The 19067-nt window shown below is 48.4% G+C and overlaps 1 protein-coding gene across 3 annotated transcripts in view; it reads right to left on the bottom strand.

Moving 5' to 3' along the window:
• Window positions 1-19067, bottom strand: part of M1AP (meiosis 1 associated protein) — a 568197-nt gene that overhangs the window by 393636 nt on the left and 155494 nt on the right. For all 3 annotated transcript variants that reach the window (XM_069632517.1, XM_069632519.1, XM_069632518.1), the window contains exon 3: window positions 10254-10439. In XM_069632517.1, coding sequence (XP_069488618.1) covers window positions 10254-10439 — 186 coding nt within the window. The remainder of the gene's footprint in view (window positions 1-10253; window positions 10440-19067) is intronic.

Genomic DNA, 19067 nt, shown 5'->3' with positions numbered 1-19067 from the left:
GTTCCCACTCGTGGGAGACTGTGCTCTGCCTGCTCAGAGCATCCACAGTCGTGTTGTTCTCTCCGGCTAGGTGAAGTGCCTACAGAGACAGAGCTGCATTGCCACTCTACACAGTGGTAGTGACCAGACACCTCCTCTCTTGTTGAGGTAGTACATGGCCACTGTGTTGTCCGTCATTATCAGGACATTCTTTCCCCATACAGAGGGCAGAAAGGCCTTTAGCGCTAGTCAGATCTAAAAGGTTTATTATGTAGTTTGGTTAAATCGTGAGTGAGGCGTTTGTCACTACTGTAATCTCAGGCCATGGTTGCCAAAAAGGTTATCCTTTCAAGATGTTCTCCTGACAGGCACACCACTGAAGATCCAGTGAGACTCTGTTTGGGATTTGTAGGAGATCTGACATCCTTCCTGAGAATTGTGACCATTGGGTCCTGGGAGCCCACTGGAGAGATCTCATTCTCAGGCAACGCTCTGGCACCAGAAAAATGCAGGATGCATGAGGACAAGCAACCTTAGAAAATCGAAGGCCTGTGGATGTTGGGCATTCTGGAATTTGGTCACCATCTGCAGAATGTCTTGAGCCCTCACCTCTGGTGGCGAGGCTTTTCCCAGAGATGCTCGATGAAGTGGAGTCTTTGCAATGGTATCATGTGGGACTTCTTGAAGTTGAGTGAAAATCCCAGTCTGTGAAGGGAGTGCCAGGTGGAGCTAAGATGTTCCAGGGCCTGTTCTGGGGAACTGGCCCTGATCGGCCAATCATCCAGGTAGGGGTAGACGTGAATCCCCCCTCTACTGAGACTCGCTGCCACAACCACCATTAGTTTGGTGAAAACCCTTGGGGATAGAGGTTAGCCCAAATGGCAGAATCCGAAACTGATCATGAGAACCGCCAACGGCGAACCTCAGGTACTGTCTGTGCTTGTGATGGATCAGCACATGAAAGTAAGCACCCTGAAGGTCCAATTACCAGCCAATCCTGAAGCTACAGGGCCTGAAGAAGGATCAGAGAAAGGGTTACCATCTTTAACTTGTCCTTCCTGAGGAACTTGTTCAAGTCTCTTAAGTCCAAGATGGGTCTCAATCCTCCGTCTTTCTTGGGGATTAGAAAATATGGGGAGTACCAACCCTTGTTCCTCTACGCTACAGGTACTAGTTCTATAGCACCATTGTATAGCAGGGTTAAAATAACCTGCATAAGGAGTGGATCTGGAACCTTTAAAGAGTTGTTCCCCGGTGGATGACTCTGAGGTTTTTGCAGTAAAGGTAGGCAGTAACCTTGGGCAACTGTTTCCAACGCTGTACACCCGAGCGCACCACGCGCTGATTGGCCCTGTAGGCCTACTTCCACCCGCAAGCAGTACCGGAAGGCAAGAGCCGGCCCGCCCACTCAAGACCCAACACGTAAGGCTGGAGCCTGTCTCTGCCCTCACTCTCTTCCTCGGCAGCGACAACACCGGGAGGGCTGGAGCCATGTCCTTCACCATCCGATATACAGCTACACCTGGGAGAAGCATGCAGCTGGACGCTCTTACTACGAAGGTATTTAATTCTTCTGGTGGCCGTGAGCACCTCTCCTTCTCCCTGCCTGCCCATCATGCCAAGGTGGTGTTTCGGCAACATTAGCACAGCGAAACTGAAATAATCACAGCGCAAGGAAACAAGCGTGGCGAGCGCTTCGAAGATGGCCACCGCTTTATTTTGTTTCATTGGTTGCTAGGGAACCCTAACAGCTGACCCCTGAGCGCTGTACGCGCTGATTGGCCCTGTAGGCCTACTTCCACCCGCCAGCAGTACCGGAAGGCGAGAGCCGGCCCGCCCACTCAAGGCCCAACACGTAAGGCTGGAGACTGTCTCTGCCTGTCTCACCGCGTCTGAACCACGAGGCGCAAACCTATGCCCATCAGTGCAACCACCAGTAAACCGACTTGCCAATATATTGTATGCAGCCCAATTGCCTCCTCGCTGTCTGAGCTTAACTTCTTTTGTCCACAATTGCCTACAAGACTCACCCACACCCCTATTTGTCATCGATCATTGGCATTGTTTGGACCCTAATTCACATGCGCGCCCACCTTCAGCCCTGCCAGCTTAAGTCACCCAACACCATCTCCATCGCACACGCTGACGCTCAATTGCCCAGTGTTCTTCCCCCCGTACCTGGATGCAGTCATCTCCACACCCATTCGAAAGTATATTTACTGTAAGTTTAATGTGCCTTGCTGAGATTATCTGATTATACTGTTGATTGCCTACCCCTATTGATGCTCAAATTGCTTAGCCATGACCGCAGACATGTCTCCACTTGCCTAAATTATATGCTATGCTTTAACGCTGTTTATACTGTCTGGTATTGCGATATTGCCCAGGGAGACTCTTACGACCTGTTCTGCAGCCCATGCACTGTCTGTTCTGATTCCTGCCTACAGTACCATACTTGTATCTTACTGGCTCGCATCACACCAAACCAATGCACTCTATGCATGCCTGGCTGTCTAGAACTGTACTTTACTATACTCTATGTGCCCTCCTGATTTGAACAGTGCCCCATTGTACTCTATATATGCTCTAGCGTCTTTGAACTGCACCCACTGCACTTTATGGGAGGTTCTACTGATTAGAACTGCGCTCTCCCAGAACCCCCATTATCGCAAACAGCCTCCTGCCACTGCTCACCACTGCTCATTGGACTAGCTCACACTGCCTGTGAACTCTTTACCTAGCCCACCTATGCATTGTGCCCTATAGGACTAGCCTACCTCTGATTGTACAAACTTGTACAACCTTGCCTTAAACATGGTCAAACACCACCCTGCTCAGACTATTCCTCCTACCCCGTTCCTGCTGGGCTTCAGCATAAATGAGCGTTATAATTCCCGCTCCAGAGCCACACCACCCAAATCCCTAATAACGCCACATCAAGCCCACAACAATAGCTCAAACCTCTCATTCACAGCACCCGTGCACTTAAGAAACTTAAGACTAGGAGCTTGCACATCCAAAGCACCCACCAAGAATCACAAACACACTACTATAACACACCTCACACCAGCACACACAAATATTCATACTACAAAGACCCAGGAACCTATCACCATACATCCCACCAACATTGCCAAACCTAAACCTAGCATAAATAAGACCACCCAAATCCAACTTGCACTCATTAATGCTAGATCAATGCAAGCCCATGCCATGGAAATCCACGACTTAATCTCTGACTTGGAGTTAGACGCACTAGCAATCACAGAAAAATGGTTACATCAAGCCTCTGGACCAGCCATATGCCAGTCCCTACCCCCCGGGTACATCATCCTCCGCCAGGATACACCCACACACAAAGGTGGAGGGGTTGCCCTTATGGTCAAAGAAACACTTAAGGCTACACAAATTAAATCTGCCAGATCAGATAACTTTGACGCCCTATCTGTAAAGATCTCCTTCTCGCCTAACAACACTATGACAATGCACCTCATCTACCGTCCCCTAGGCCCTCTCCTGGACTTCCAAGCCAACCTTCTGCACCTCATAGGTAATGAATGACCTTAAACCTAGCAGTAGAGCCATACTCTTAGGAGATTTTAATCTCGGCTTCAAGGATACAAAAGACAAACACAGTAAAGCCTTTGCTAAAGTCTCCTGGATTTAGAATTAATTTAAAAAGTCGACTGCCACTCACACCAAAGGACACATACTAGATTGGCTAGTCGACCACAATTGCAGGGTAGACATCAGCTCCATTACCCCACAACCATGGACGGACCACCATCTCATCCATTTCTACATCCCAACAAGTGTTGCATCCTTACAAAACCTTCCCACGCTAGCTGCCCTAGCCAGATTTAAAAAACTGCTCACGAAAGAAAGGATCCTGCCTCTCCTAGAAATCTCAGCACTAGCATCACCACTCTCGAGCAACCCTACTGAATTGGTCGATCTTTACAACACCACTATTAAAGAGGTGAATGACACAATTGCCCCACTAGAGAAAAAAAAAGCAAAAAGACTCTTTCATGTTAACTCATGGTACAACCAAGAGCTACTTGACCTAAAAGTACTCAAAAGACTCGTCCTCAACAAATGGCAATCCTGATCCTCAGCCTTCACTCGTGACTCCTCCCTATCTATCGCTAAGCAATATAAAAATGGCATAGCCACAGCTAAAGCCGCAGCCTACAACACCAGAATCGCAATGCTAAATCCCACTCGAAAGAACTATTCGCCATCTTCAATGAGCTAGTCGTACCTCCCACGTCCAAACATCAAACTGTTAAGGACGAAAAATGGTGTAATGACATCCAGAAGGCTAAGCTGGACAAAATCGACTTACTTAAAAAAAGAAAATCACAGCAGACTTTGGCAAACCTACCAAAGGCCACCCGCACAACACTCGCTGCATCTAATTCTAAGCCCCCTAACCCTCCTGACAGCAACCCACCACCACCATTTACCTTTAGAAACGTGACTATTCCTGAAGTCCTACTCATCCTGAAGCAAATAAAACCCTCACTATGCAAAGGGGACATCTGTCCAGCAAACATAATCAAAGACTGCTCTGAATCACTAGCACCTTTCATTACAACTTTTATTAACGCTTCATTGGTCTCTGGCTCAGTACCCTCTTCTCTTAAAGAAGCATGGGTTCGGCCACTGCTAAAAAAGCCCACCCTAGACCCTGACTCTACAAACAACTATAGGCCAATTACAACTGTGCCATTCCTGCTGAAAATTCTGGACAAGGCTGCATATCTACAGATACAAGCCTACCTAGAATTACACGTCTTAGGAAAGAGACAATCTGGTTTTAGTCCGCGGCATGCCACTGAATCAGCTTTGCTTGACTTAAAAAACCAACTCCTAAGAAATATGGACAAGGGTAAATCTGCAATCGTCTTACTTCTCGATCTGTCGGCTGCGTTCGATTTGGTGGACCACAAAGTCCTAAAGACACACCTCACAGACACGGCTCACTGAGGCCACTACCTGGATTACATCCTTCCTGGAGGGCAGAGCCATGGGGGTATTCTCAGACCAAGCATCAGCCACTCCATCCCCTGTTTGTTGTGGAGTACCTCAAGGTTCCTGCACCTCCCCGATGCTCTACAATCTATTTACCCTACCACTCTTTAACGACCTAGAAGAATTCAGCATAACCTTCACCAATTATGCCGATGATACACAAATTCTTCTCCCACTATCTGGTAATTACGAGCAAGAGCTAAAAACCTTACAAGACACCTATGCTATCACCCAGGCCTGGATGGCAGCCAATGGCCTCTGTCTCAATGGGGACAAGACAGAGATCCTACTGGTGGGCCCTAAAGAAATCCTCAGAAAACTAGACAGCAAATACTACAATTTCAAAATTGTGAACACTGTAATTACAATCTCCTCTTCTGTAAAAACTCTGGGAGTGTACCTAGACTCAACCTTGTCCATGGATAGACATGTAAGCTATATCTCCTCAGCAGCAGAACTCGCAAACTAAAATAATCAATGCTGTAAAACCCCACTTATCCACTGAAAACTGCCTCACCTTGCCAGGGCCACTATAGGTGCAAAACTGGACTACTGCAACGTCCTCCTACTGGGCACTTCTGCCAAAAACATGAACAGATTACAAATTACACAGAACAATGCATTGAGATCAGCCCTCAGTATCCCCAGGAGGGAGCACATCTCCCAAGCGGGACAAAAAGCCCACTGGCTCCCAGTCAAAGAGCGCATCTTGTTCAAGACTCTCACTATAACCCATAGATGCCTATCCCAATCTGCTCCCAGTTATCTAACTGAACGAATACACCAAGTGCAGACACTCAGACCTAAACGGTACAAGTACACACACCAACTCTCAATACCTACATTCAACAGAACCAAAGCCGGCGGGTCGAGTTTTGAAGTTCTAGCACCAAAACCCTGGAACTCACTGCCACCTAAATTGAGATCGAAAACATCCCTCATGGCCTTCAGAAAGGCACTGAAAACCACTTTATTCAAGTAAACATGTACCTGTCCCACTGTTCCCAGGTAACCTTGAAGACGAGCAATGTCTGTAACCAATCCTTCACTGTGTCCTCAATATTGTACCTATGTCACTGTTCCAATGTAACCTTGGAACACTAGCAATGTCTGTAACCAATCTTCTACTGTGTCCTCATATTGTATCTATGTCAAGTGAGCTTTCTGTAACAACGCCACGATGCCCGAGGACAGTCGTGCGCTTTAAAAATGCAAAATATATAAATAAATAAATAAAAATAAATGCCCAAGCATCTAAAGTAATAGCCTGCCATTATGTCAGATGCTGTGACAACCTCCCTCCTACTGCAGTCTTGTGAACAAAGACCTCCGAGAGGTTTTGGAGCCGCTGATGCAGAGGCTGAAGGTAAGGTAGGGGCTGCTGTTGCGATCTTAGTACTTCTTCCCTGTCCACCGCGGGGGATTCATCTTTGTCCTCTTTGAGCCGGCTGTCCTCGGCCTCTTCCAAATGTGGAGTAATGGCGAAAGGACCTACCCCTCCAGGGTGTACCAGTGGGGCGGTTTACAGTTTGTCTTATGGCAGCTCCAAGGGATTTGGCCGCCACCTTGGAAGTTTGCAGATTCTCCAAACTTTCACCAGCTTTGTTCCCAAATAAATGTGTGCTGTCAAAGGGCATGTTGAGATGCCTGGATTGTACGCCTGGGGCAAATACTGATTTACACAACCAGGCAAATCTACACATACCTGTACTAGCTGCCATAGCTCTGCTGATACTGTCAACAGAGTCGAGACCAGTCTGGGAGGGAATCGCACATTGCGTCTTTCCCATCCTTGATAATGTTAAGTCATTTCGCTCCTCCCCCTCGGGGATATGGTCAGCCGCCATAGAAATACACTCCCAAAGGGTCTGTGTGAAGCTTGCTAGCGTGCATGTAGCATTGGCCGACTTCAAGGCCATACTGCCGGCTGAAAAAACCTTTTTGGCCATGGCATCATAACGTTTGTCGTCTCTATCCTGAGGTATTGTAGGATAGGCCTTTTGCCTACTCGTGGAGGTGGCTGCCGGAGCTACCAGGCTTTCTGGTGTTGGGTGCTGGGAGAGGTAAAAGGGGTCAGAACAAGAAACTCTGTACTTAGCCATCGGTTTCTTATTTACAGCTGGAATAACCTCTGGTGCCTTCCAGTTAGAAGCCACTCACCTTTGTAAGGCTTGATGAAAAGGGAACCTCCTGTGGATCAACCTGTTCAAAAACAGGTGTATGCCTGGACCACCACATGTATTCCATGACCCTTGACATAAACTGCCTATATGTTACCTCAGCATGGTAACCAGGGTCTACTCTTACAAATTCAACCTCGGGAGAGGTGTCAATTCCACTAACCTCATGAAGGCATTCTTGCAAATTCTTCATTCGTGAGTGCTCTGATATCAGTGCCTCAGGTACTGATGGTGTTCCATTATTGTAACCCAAAAGGTCTTTCATCAGAGGAGTCCTCTGCATCTTCTTAAATAGAAGACAGGGATTTGAAAAATTCTGAATGTGGTAAAGGAGTATAAGGCTTCTCAACCGCAGTTGACATTATATTTGTTGTCACAGGTGTGGAAATTGTCGACGTGGATGTTGATGGCTTCGACAATTGTGTTGATGGCTTTGGCGGTTCCGTCGATGGCATCAACGATAGCGTTGATGGCTTCGACACATGTGGCGTCGAGGAGGACGCCACTCGAGATGTCAATGTCTTCTCTACAGTTATCGGCGCTGATGGTGTCAACGCACTTTTCGGTCCTGTCTCAATCAAGTCCCTAGGCGTCGATGACGTTGCCGGTTTAGTCTTCAAGGTGACTTTTTCTCGACTCGAGGGATGGGATCGCTCTCGAGGAGTTTTGGCCGCTTGGTCTGAGGACGCACGGCTCTTGTGCTTCCAAGGTCTTTTGACCGGAGCATTGCTTTTAGGTGTATTCGAGGGGGGCAAGGCTGCGTTCTCAAAAACCTTTAACATTCTGAATCTAAACTCCTTCCACAGGGCTGGTGAAATGGATTTAGTGGGGCATGCGACCTGTTCCGGTGAACTATAAGACGTGGACGATGGCGATCTATGGCTGCGGTTCTTTCCATGTCTCGAAGTAGACGAATGGTGTGAACCACTTAGTGAACGAGAACGTTTGGATTTTTTTCGATGAGGAGAAACTGTCCTCAACTCATCTGAGGTTTTTTGTTTTGATGACGTAGAAGGGGATTTTTGGGCCTTACCTGCTGCGATCTTCCCCCTACACTCTCTCAGGGCTTTGGCCGTCATAGATAAGCAGTCCTCGCACTCCGAAGACGGATGAGTCTACCCCAGACACAACAAGCATATCCTGTGAGGGTCTGTCACGGACATCTTTGCTCTGCAGTCACAGCATTTTTTGAAGCCGGATCGAGGTGTGGACGACGCCAAAGACGAAGCCGTTTCCCGCCGGAATTCGAGATGAAGAAGACATTTCGAAGAAGATTCCAAGATATTCCTGTGAGGAACGAGGTGTACCGCATCTGAAGCTGTAAGCGCAGGAAGACGGAGCTGAGGCCAACGGGCGCTATGTGTGCTCCATATACTTGCAGTGACGTCGACATTGAGATGGAGGCCTACGAGGGACATCGACTCGACAGGTGTGGGATATTGAAAATATCAGAGATAAGGAATACGTGGGAGGACACAATCCATTTGAAATTGTATTTTTTGTTAGTGGTCTGACAAGAGCTAAAAGAGGACTGGATGCTTAGTCTAAGCAGATAAGATCAATGTTTCAGCTTAGGTTGGTTGGGCTGCTCTCCTGTATTGTAGTCAAACCTACTTCTTGCACTTCTGGTCTTCTGATGTCAAATGGAGGGTGACAGGTCTAGTACAGCCAAGCCTTACAGTAATTTCAGAAGTGTGGTGGGGGATTATAATACCAGTACATTTGTATGAAAGGATTTAATATCACTTTGCTGATAGAGTAGGGCGGTATTAGACATAGCACAACCTAGCTCCAAAATGCTGGAGAATGTTTGAAAGAGAAAATAAATTGTAGGAGAAGCACTTTAAACCCAAGGAGCACAGTACAGTTGAGATTACATTAAAGAATAAAATATTATGTTGCGAGAGCTATGAACATGTTATTGGGACGATAAAAGACGCCATACTGTGCAGTTCGGTTTTACTAGTTTGCAAAGCGCATGCTTACAATTTTTGGCACAGTAATACAAAGTGATTTGCCCAGTTTCCCATACATGTTTTGGTCTAGGTCACAAAGCCGAGGTTAGATTCCAGCAAACCTCCAGTTCCAAAGAACCAAATCTGAGTCATGATCTTAAGTGATTTGCGGCTTCGTCATATGAGGAATGGGCAGAACAAGAGCAGCATATTGCACTTTCTTCAGATCTGAGTGAGCCGACCTTCCTTTAAGACTCCCTTAAGAAAACCAGCATGTCTGGTTGCCACCTCTTGCGCAGCACACACAAAGATGTCTGCTGTCTCAAAGGAAACTATTACTCCGATTCTGTGTCTTCTGCCCAAGTCATAATGCAATGATGACTAGAAGGGGTTTCAGAATCCCTCTATCCGATTCTGTGTCTTCTGCCCAAGTCATAATGCAATGATGACTAGAAGGGGTTTCAGAATCCCTCTACCCGCCCGCCCCCGATGACCAAGATGTACTGCTCCTAAAGCAAACTGCTGTTTCATTGATTTCACTAAAAGGCTGTTGTCATTAATGCAGCACAAAATCTACAGTAGGTGCCCCAAATAGATGTCCAATTCGGACTGAACAGGTACATATTTTTAATAAATAGTTTCCCTGATGACTCTGGTATAGCCTTAAACGATGGCATACATATTATCCACTGAAAGATTCTAGGAGCCTTTCTCATATCAAAAGGTATGAGAGTCAAAGGAAAGAATGCTGTTGAGCATCAAATCTTGTACCATGGGCAAGCTATACTAGATAGCTCCTAGTGGATCGATCTGCTCATCAGTTCTAATGACGTTGCTGCCATCAGAGCAATGACTACATGACTATCCAATGGGCCCAAGCATGGGATGGTGCAGCTTCAGCATGCCCTAAAGGGCCATCTTCAAGCGACCAGCATTTACACTGGTGACTGAGATCTCACTCACTCAAATACACCTGGAAAGGGCGTGGCAGTGACGACAGGGATGGATAAGCTGAAATCACCAAAATCTAAAAACAATGGCTCCTTGAAAGTGTAGCTGTTAACACATGACTCAATCTCTTGACCGCTCAGGAGCAGCTCACCTCCACGGAGCAACTACTGATGCCTCCTCCAGTCCCCAGGAGTCGGAAATGCTGCTTGAACTGCTGAAGCCCATCCTGCACTGCTCGCTTCAGGCACTCCGACTTCGGGTTGAAGGAGCCCTCCCTAGGCACAGCCCGCAGCTCAGAGATACAAGTATGCAGTCGCTGGAAGCTCCCCTTCAGTTGCTGAAATATGAAAAGAATTATCTTGGTTGTTGGTCAGTGTTAGGTAGATTTTTCTCAGGCTTGATTTCTCAGGACTAGACAAATACATCTACTTGGTTTACAAGGTGTTTAGTTATCCTGACTCTCCAAGCAGTAGAATGGGATGAGCATTCAAGGCAACCCTTTGTGCCTAGTTTAAAGTCTCAGTAAACACATTTGATTATCACACAATAAAGGTAGGTCCTCACAATGCACCTGTACACAAATGTTCTTGATACAATAAAGTTGTGCAAAAGAGTTAACAGCAAAATATTTAGGTGAGTACTATAGGGGTGCAGACGGACGAGACTGGTACACAGGTGGCATGGTTGTTGGCACACACTTTTATTATATCAAAATCTAAGAGAAAACCTATGTCTCCCTATTCTAAGAGGGGGTTCCCTTCCTGAACTAAAACACTAAGGAATCAGTCAGGATGTCCATGAAAATCAATAGTCCATCATCCTGTGTCAAAACCCTTATTCTGTCCCTTACACAGTAACTAAACTAAAGAGGTAGTGGATCTTCTTGGTCCCGAAGAATGGCTCCCTTATTCTGTTCAATGACTCCCAGTTCCACTGGTTAGGTAGGATATTTACCTGAGGGAATGACTCCATTCCCCAGGTCTCAATCCTTTTTCAAGTCACCAAACAAGGTACCAGGTTTAAATATAAAACAACAGCAATGTTCTCAGTTCAGATTCAAAATGTAAATTTCCAGTTCAAACATCAACATTCCTTTTTGCCCATAGTTACTTCTTTACTTGTGGGTCCCTGGAGAATGCCTCTCTTCTCCCAAATTCTTCTCTTAGGCTTTCTTTGCAGTCCACAACAACAGGGTGAATGTCTCCCTTCCCCTAGCCTTTACTCAAGGTTACTTTGATAGGGTCCCTGAAGAATGCCTCCCTTCTCCAGGTATCTTGCTCTCAGTGTTTACACAATGCAGGGGGATAACTCCCCTCCCCTGGCCTTTTCTCAGGCTTGTTTGCAATCCACAACACCAGGGGGCATGTCTCCCTTCCTCTGTCCTCTTCTAAGAATAGCGGAGGGGAGGGGTGTCTCCTTTCCCCTGGTCTCTTTATAGTTCTGGCACAGGCCACAATACCAGGGGGAACGACTCCCTTTCCAGGGAATTACTTTTCTTTCTCAGCCTTTGTTTCACAGTTCATATAGCCAGGGGGAATGACTCCCTTTCCCTGGCCTGGACCAACTTGGTTCACTAACCTGCCAAGTATGGTCAGCTTTCTCTAGCTCTGATCTTCTCTTCAGCCTTCCAATAAGACTGTGATGAGGAAGATGTCCTCCACCTTCCCCTTGGTTTCTATCAATTTGGGTAGGGGATCTTAGTCAACCCTTTCTAGTTCTCTTTGGTCTGGACTCTCCCACTAGTCACAGACTGATGTTGCAGGCTCTCTTCGGCCCCTATGTACTTGCCACAACCCTCACAGGTCCCCAATGCCTTTCAGGCAATCCGTGTACAGACACGAAGAAGGCGCCAAGTGTGATCTTGGGACTCACCAGGGACGGTCCAGCACAAGAGTTTCACTAACCAAACACCAGGGCGGGAGTTTGGATTGATGAAACGTTGAGGCCATCAGCAGGGAAGGAAGAGGTTTGGTGTGTTGATGGGCTAGCTCAGCAGGGCAGCCATACAGCTTAGAACAAACAGAACATTCACAGGTCAGTCAAAGGAGAGCCTGATGCAGAAAAGCACTTGTAGTTTCAGTGAAGAGCCTGCAAGGTGAAGGCCTTGGAGCAGCACAAAAGACTAAACAGGCCTGGATGCATAGCTGGGGCCATATGGAGCTCAGGAAAAGTGAAGACAGTGGAACAGCAACTTAGCGACAGCAGATCGGAGATTAAGCAATCATGACAATTTAGCTCAAAGGTAATGGTCGTGGTTAAGAAGGACAGCAGGAAATTCTACTATAATCAAGTAAAGGGGAACAGCGGAAGCCATGCCAGAGTGGCCGCAGGATGTGATGGATGGTTGCAGGGGTCAAGCAGTTTAGGAGAGTCTGATGGAAGGACCCAGTCATCCCCACTGGATTAGAGGAAAAGAGCACCAAAGATGGTTCCTTATGGACAAGAGAGAGGCAGAGGTTTGCAGTCCCAAAAGATGCAGATGCAGAACTTCACACCCAGACAGCCATGAACACATCACTTTGTGGTTGTTTGACTTGAGCACACATCATGGACATAACTGGTCTCAATGTAAGGGCAACAAAGCACAGTTTTCTGGTAAGTGGATTTCACAACACTCAAGGCACCATTTGGAAGCCTCCTGGAGAAAAGTGTTTCATGCAAGACACAGTGGCTTCAACTTATGCAGCCACTTTTAAAACAGAACCAGAACAATTATCTGGGTCGGGGTACTCACCCAGAAAGTCTGAGGGGCATCTTGGCAATACACCCAACCTATGTGGTTCATAAGGGTTTGCAATAGGACACATACATGGGTCACATCCCCAGTGAGACCGGGAAAGGTTGCACTGTGGAAAAGTAGTCAGGACAACATTAAAGACAACCAAAATGTAGAAGGGAATTTCAAATCTGAAGAAACAAAGAGGACAGGAGATAAGAGCATCGGGGAGGACGACGATAGCCCACGACAACAGGTGCAGAGGTCAAGGGACTAAGACTATAGGGAGGAATACAGACGGTAAGAGCCCATAAGAGGAGGATCTACGAAACAGGATAACTTACCAAACAATAACACATCAAATAAATACGAGAGAGAGAGAGCGAGAAAGAGGTGTGCGGGGGGAGAGAGAGAGAGACAAAGATTTTGGACTCCAAATAGAAGGACAAAAGTTAAAGTCGCCTGGCCACAAGGAAAAAAAGATTGTTGAGTGCAATTGAGAAGATTATAGGGGCTATGGGGAGGACATACGATAAGAGAATTTGGGAGGAGATGGCTGAAATGTACTCCTTAACTGAGGGCAGTGAACAGGACTCCAGAGAAGGCAGCTGGTGTGCGCATCTGGGAAAGCAAGACAACAGTCCAGACGTATTAAGACTTGGGGCTCGAGAAAGTGTACTTTTGAGAGCCTGCAGGTTTCTCTTGTTAGCTGGCCACCTAATGCTTTGCCTTGGGTCTTACATCTACAGTGACCTCCTTGTAACATGTCTCCTCCCGGTGCCGGCCGACCCATTCCCTCTCTGCCTCTGTGCAGAGTACTTTGGGCCCTCTCTCTCCATCCTTGTTGCATTCGAGAACTGGCCATAGGTCTCTAGATACCTTCACTGCATTTGTTTTAATGTCCTGGGCATCAGAATGGCGACCCATAGTAAAGTGACCCAGTCCCATGCGGCGACTCCGAAAAGCATTGTTTCTATAAAGTTCAAAAGAATGTTTACATGTTGCCTAGTGGTAATTATGCCACATGGCTCTATGCATAAGTGGATGTGAGGGACATTGGCCTTGCACTGTAAAGACATTGGTAATGGGTGCGCAGTGCCAATCAAGATCATCAACTTAATTGTGTAGACACATCATTACAAGATCCTACTATAGAATGAATGGTAAGCGTACTAGCTTATATTTGTTTGGGACTGTTCCCATTATCAATCAAATTATCTTTGAGTAAGTGCTTCTGATTGCACGGTTCAGCTTGCAACAATAACAAAACAATAAAAAGCAATGCATCAACAGTGAACTGGTCCCAACCTCACGACCAACTAATGTAAGTTTGTGGTTAGGGGCTAAAGGGGGTCAATCAATTCAAGGGTATCTGATGGGTATGCCGAATAGGGAAAGGCATAGATAGAAGGAGGAAAAGACAAAAAAAGAGGTGACTTCTCTCCTCTGGCTGATACACAGAGTTATGCATAAGTGGTAGCATTCTATAGATGCAAATGTTCTCACATCTATGCTTTGTAAAAAGAAATGTTTTTGGAAGGAGGCAAGTGCATTCATGTTAGACAACCACTCCTATACCTTCAGCTTTCACTTAATCTGCCCATTAGCAAGGCCACACTGCAAACCCTCTAGCAGACCCCCTGCAGCATGCCTGAGAATCCATGCTCACTCGCTCTTAACATTAAAAAGCAAGTGTCGGGGGAGGAGGGGGGTTTCACCAGGGAGCGCATGGCGAGCAGCAGTTAGCCTCATCAGCTCCCAAGCCCGGTGACACGAAGGGAGACTGAGCCCGCCCTCTCCCTCCTCGCCCTCCTCCCGACCCCAGCAGGAGAGACATGCTAGGGGCGTACCCACCCCAAGTGTGGTCCGGATTGAACGTCGGGGGCCGAGATAGCCGTGCCGACAGCTGTGGCCCTCACAGAGGTGGCAAGGAGGAGCTGCGGACGGTGGGAGGTCTGCAGAGGCCCCGCGTGAAGCAGGCCTGGAAAGAGGGACAGCGGGCGGGCCGCATGTCAGTGGAGAGTGAACCAAGGAGCGGGTCTGGAGGCTGCCTGGACACCGCACCAGTGAATGAAAAAGCCCTGTGAGGAGGCCCCCGCAGGGGAACGCTGTGCCAGGCCTTGCGCAGGGAGCGCAGGGCAGGACTTAATTGAGGGCCCTCGGCACCCTGCAGCAGTGGGGGCAGAGGCCACAGCGCCGATGGGAAGACCCTCAGGCGAGCGAGGAGGAGGGACAGAGCCGGAGACACCCCGGCAGTGAGCTGTCAAGAGGCCCAAGTATAGAAGGAGGAGCAGGGTGCGAGGGATCCCCCGGTGGAGACCCGGAGGACCCCACTGGTGAGGTGACCAAGAGGGGTTCCACATGGACAGGAGCTGAAGGGGCACCCCGGACCCGGGGATCAGGGGCGAGCTTCCCCCAGTGAGAGCCCAAGTACAGAGTCGACTGGAGGGGGAGGAGGCACTACAACCTGCCCAGAGGAGACAGGGACAAGATGGGTTGGGAGAGGAGTGGGTGCAGCGACCCGGGGGCCCCAGGAAACAGCTCCTGGACCCTATGAAGAGAAAGGCAGCGGAAAAGGGCAGGATGCCACTCTGGTAGGCCGGAAGTACAGGAGAGGGCACCTGTGAGACCAGGAGCGAGGTAGGACTGGAGGACCCCCAAGGCACTGCTCCCTAGGAGATAGAAGACCGGTGAGCAGGGGAAGAGGATGAGAAGAGGTGAGGGGCCATTGCTCAGCATAGCGAAAAGGGCCCAGGGGAGTTCAAGACCTGGGGAAGTCAACGAGGCCCCAATGAACTATGGAAAATTGGGAGCAGTCCGGCCCAGCGCTCCACTAAAAGGAAAGACGAAGTCTGGGATAGGTGGGATCAGCACAAGACACAGATGGCGAGGTGACGGCCCCCTCAGTTGAAAGAGGGGCGTGTGCCTGCCTCGCCAAAACCCATCCATTGTCTGCCATAGGAGCAGACCATATGAGAAGGAGGGGAGAACGGCTGAGTTACTGGAGGCAAGGGAGAGAAGTAGCCACAACGAGGACCCCTGAGGGAGAATCACAGAACCTCTGGGACACAGAAGAGAGGGGCTGACTACAGAAGGAAGAGAGAGGTCCAAACCTATCCCCCCTAGACCTAGCCCGCCCGCCCACCCAAACAGAGTGTAGTGTGCGTGGGCCAAGAGGAGAACCATGCAGCACCAAAACTGAACAACGGATCGGGAAAGAGTGGAACGGGCAGGCCATTGAGGAGGCTGCAGAGACCACTGGGAGACGGCAGATAAATGCGCTAGAGAATCGCCATATCTGGTGCACCCCAGACCTTGCCCACCCAGGCCAGTGCAACGGAGGAGGACTCAGTGTCTACCAAGAAGGACATAACCGCACTGATGGAGGAAATCAGGGGAATGCGCTCAGCACTGGGTTAGATAAAATGGACGAGAGAGTTCAAAGCCTGGAGAACAATCAAACTTCACTTGATAATTTGAAAACACAGATGGACATGAAGCTCTCGGAACTGGAAAGTAGAGAGACCGAAGTGAAATAAATAATGGATAACTTTGAAAACAGGGAACGAAAGAACAACTTCTGTTTCTTCAGGTTCCCAGAAAGAGAGGAAGAAACCAAGGGAGATATAAAGAGGTCGATCATGGAGGTACTGAGAATCCTGTTCGGCTTAGATGCGATCGATGAGCCCACAATAGACTGAGCACACCGAGCAGGGGTTGGAGCGGGGGGGACTGAGAACATTGTTGGCGAGGTTCCACTATTTCCCTGAAAAGGTGAAGATACTTGAGAAGGCGAGGAAGGTGGGGTCAGTGACCTATGGGCCCGCAAAGATAGCTATCTACCAGGATCTGTTGGCCTTTATGTTGGCTAGAAGGAAGCAATGTCGTCCCCTGACGAAATCGCTCACTGACAAGGGAGTGAGGTATCGATGGGGCTTCCCCTTCTCAATAACCTTTGAGCACTAGGGCTACCCTTACAGACTGATAACGGAAGATGACATTCAAAGGGCAATCTTACAAACTCATGGGGGACTCCCGGTCCCTCCCAAGTGGCCCTGGCGAAGCGTTGGAAGGAGCATTCAGCAGCGGCCAACTGAAGGATAGATAGAAAATCCCTAAGTCATGGAAGTTCAGCAAACTCAACACTCCCACAGGAGGAAGTGGAAACCGATGAGTACTTTGGGGAAGGGTTTCTCTGGGGTTGTTGTTATGTAAGGAGCGAGTAGTGGGGCCCTTGGCGTAGGACGTCAGCGGGGGAAGAGAGGAGGAGTGACGAGTGTGGGGGGGGGTGACTGGAGGTATTTGGAGATGGGGCTCAGGGAAACGTGCTTTATTAAAAAAAGCTGGTGCTGGGCTCGGGAGGACCACTGGTGATTTGATCCCATCTAAGGTAACAAATCTGGGCGGGGTTGGATGCCGAGGGGGGCAGAGGGGCGTGAAGGGGAAGGAGGAGTTGGGATTGTTATGCAAAGTTCAGTGTGCAAGGTTTCAAGGTTTTTTTAAAGGTTTCATGGGTTCCGGAGAAGGAGGCCCATCGAGGGAAATGTCTCAGGGGAGGGGAGAGTCATGTGGTGGTCCGACGGCGGAGTAATGTCTGGATTAGGTGAGATAAGCATTGGCTCCCTCAACACGCGAGGCCTCAACTCGCCAAATAAGAGATCGATGGTGCTCCATGAATTCAAGCGGGTAAAATTAGATTTGCTGTGCCTCCAGTAAACGCATAGGCCTAAGGGCAAAGAGTCCCAACTGCGATCCCGGAAGGTGGGAGAAGAGTTCATGGCCTCTGATGTGGGGAAACAGCGTGGGGTGGGTTTTCTGATCTTTGCCCGTTTGGGATTTGTTGTGGAATCGGTTCTTGCTGATAACACTCAGAGATATGTGTTCGTATGGCACAACACTGTTACGCTCACCTGGCTCCCATAGGGGATGTTGATCGGAACTGGACAGCTGCGGTCTCCACCAACGTGACGCGTAGTGCAGAGATGACAGATTGGACTGGCCCGCCTAATTTCGTCTGCTTGATCCGTAGAAGTATTTTCCTGAAAGTGGAGAAAGGGAATCAGCCACACGTGGATTTGAGTGATAACACCCCACTGTTCCTCCCACTATTCACCTCCGATATCTCCTTTCATAGTCTCACCTTATGTTTATAAAAGATGAGCTCTCCATCCTGCGTGGAATGCAGGGGCACGTAGATAACCAGTTACTTCACTGGTCCGAAGGAGTTGGGAGAGTTCCAGACCAATATTGACTCTGAGGTCCCTGGCGAGGAACCGTAAGTATACAGTTCGTAAGAGTTCAAAATGTCTGATATTCACTCTTGTCCGATTCATTTTATCTTGCAGCTTGACCCAAGAGAAGATTGCCTCGTGGCAGCTGGTCGCGTTCAGGTAAGAGCCTGTATTACCCAACACTGTCCGGTAAATGATACCTGTGTTTGATCTGTTGCTTTCCCTCCTTTCACAGGTGGCGGCGTGAGAAAATATGACGTCCTGATGAATAATACCTCCGGCGGTAAAATCAGGAAAGTCTATGGTGGTAAACAGAAATTTTTTGTTGTCTTTGTTTATTTTCTCGGCTCACCTTGGTGTTCTTTTGTTCCCCTTAGGTGCCGGAGTTCGGTAAAGATGAGATGGAGACTGCGCCAGACCGTGGAGATGAAAAATGCCTCTGGCGGTAAAATCAGGTAAGTCTATGGTGGTAACAGAGATTGCCTTTGTTTATTCTCTCGGCTCACCTTGCTGTTCTTTTGTCCCTCTTAGGTGTCGGAGTTCGGCGAAGATGTGATGGAGACTGCAGCGGATCGTGGAGGTGCTGCGAAGGCTGGTGAGAATAGCGCGGCACTACAGCGGGCGATGCGACGCGTATCGAATTAACGTCTCTTTCCTTGTTTGAAGACGCGATGGATCCGGAATCAGGTGAGGAATAGAAGTAATGTTCTAGTTCTAATCTTTCCTCCTTCTTCCCCTTTTTTCTAGGAGCTCCAGACTCGAGGCAGGCGTGGCAGAAGGCTGGATGCTGACTTGCAGGCACGGTGAGCGTTACGCTGCTGGATGCAGAATAACGCGAAGCGTGTGCTGCTCTTCGGGCGTGGTTTAAATAGCCTTCAAAGTAGTCCCAGGTAGGAAGTTCCCCCAAGACCACACCTGAGTAAAAAAATAGTCCCTGAAGTAAAGTAGTTCCCTTCAGGCTTCACGTTGGCTTGGATTCTTAGCAGCATGGTCTGCATGAGGTAAGTGTAAGCATATG

The sequence above is a fragment of the Ambystoma mexicanum genome, chromosome 6q (genome assembly GCF_040938575.1).
Source record: "Ambystoma mexicanum isolate Mex_15411 chromosome 6q, UKY_AmexF1_1, whole genome shotgun sequence".
Classification (NCBI taxonomy): domain Eukaryota; kingdom Metazoa; phylum Chordata; class Amphibia; order Caudata; family Ambystomatidae; genus Ambystoma; species Ambystoma mexicanum.
This window is presented reverse-complemented; position numbering and strand designations above follow the sequence as displayed.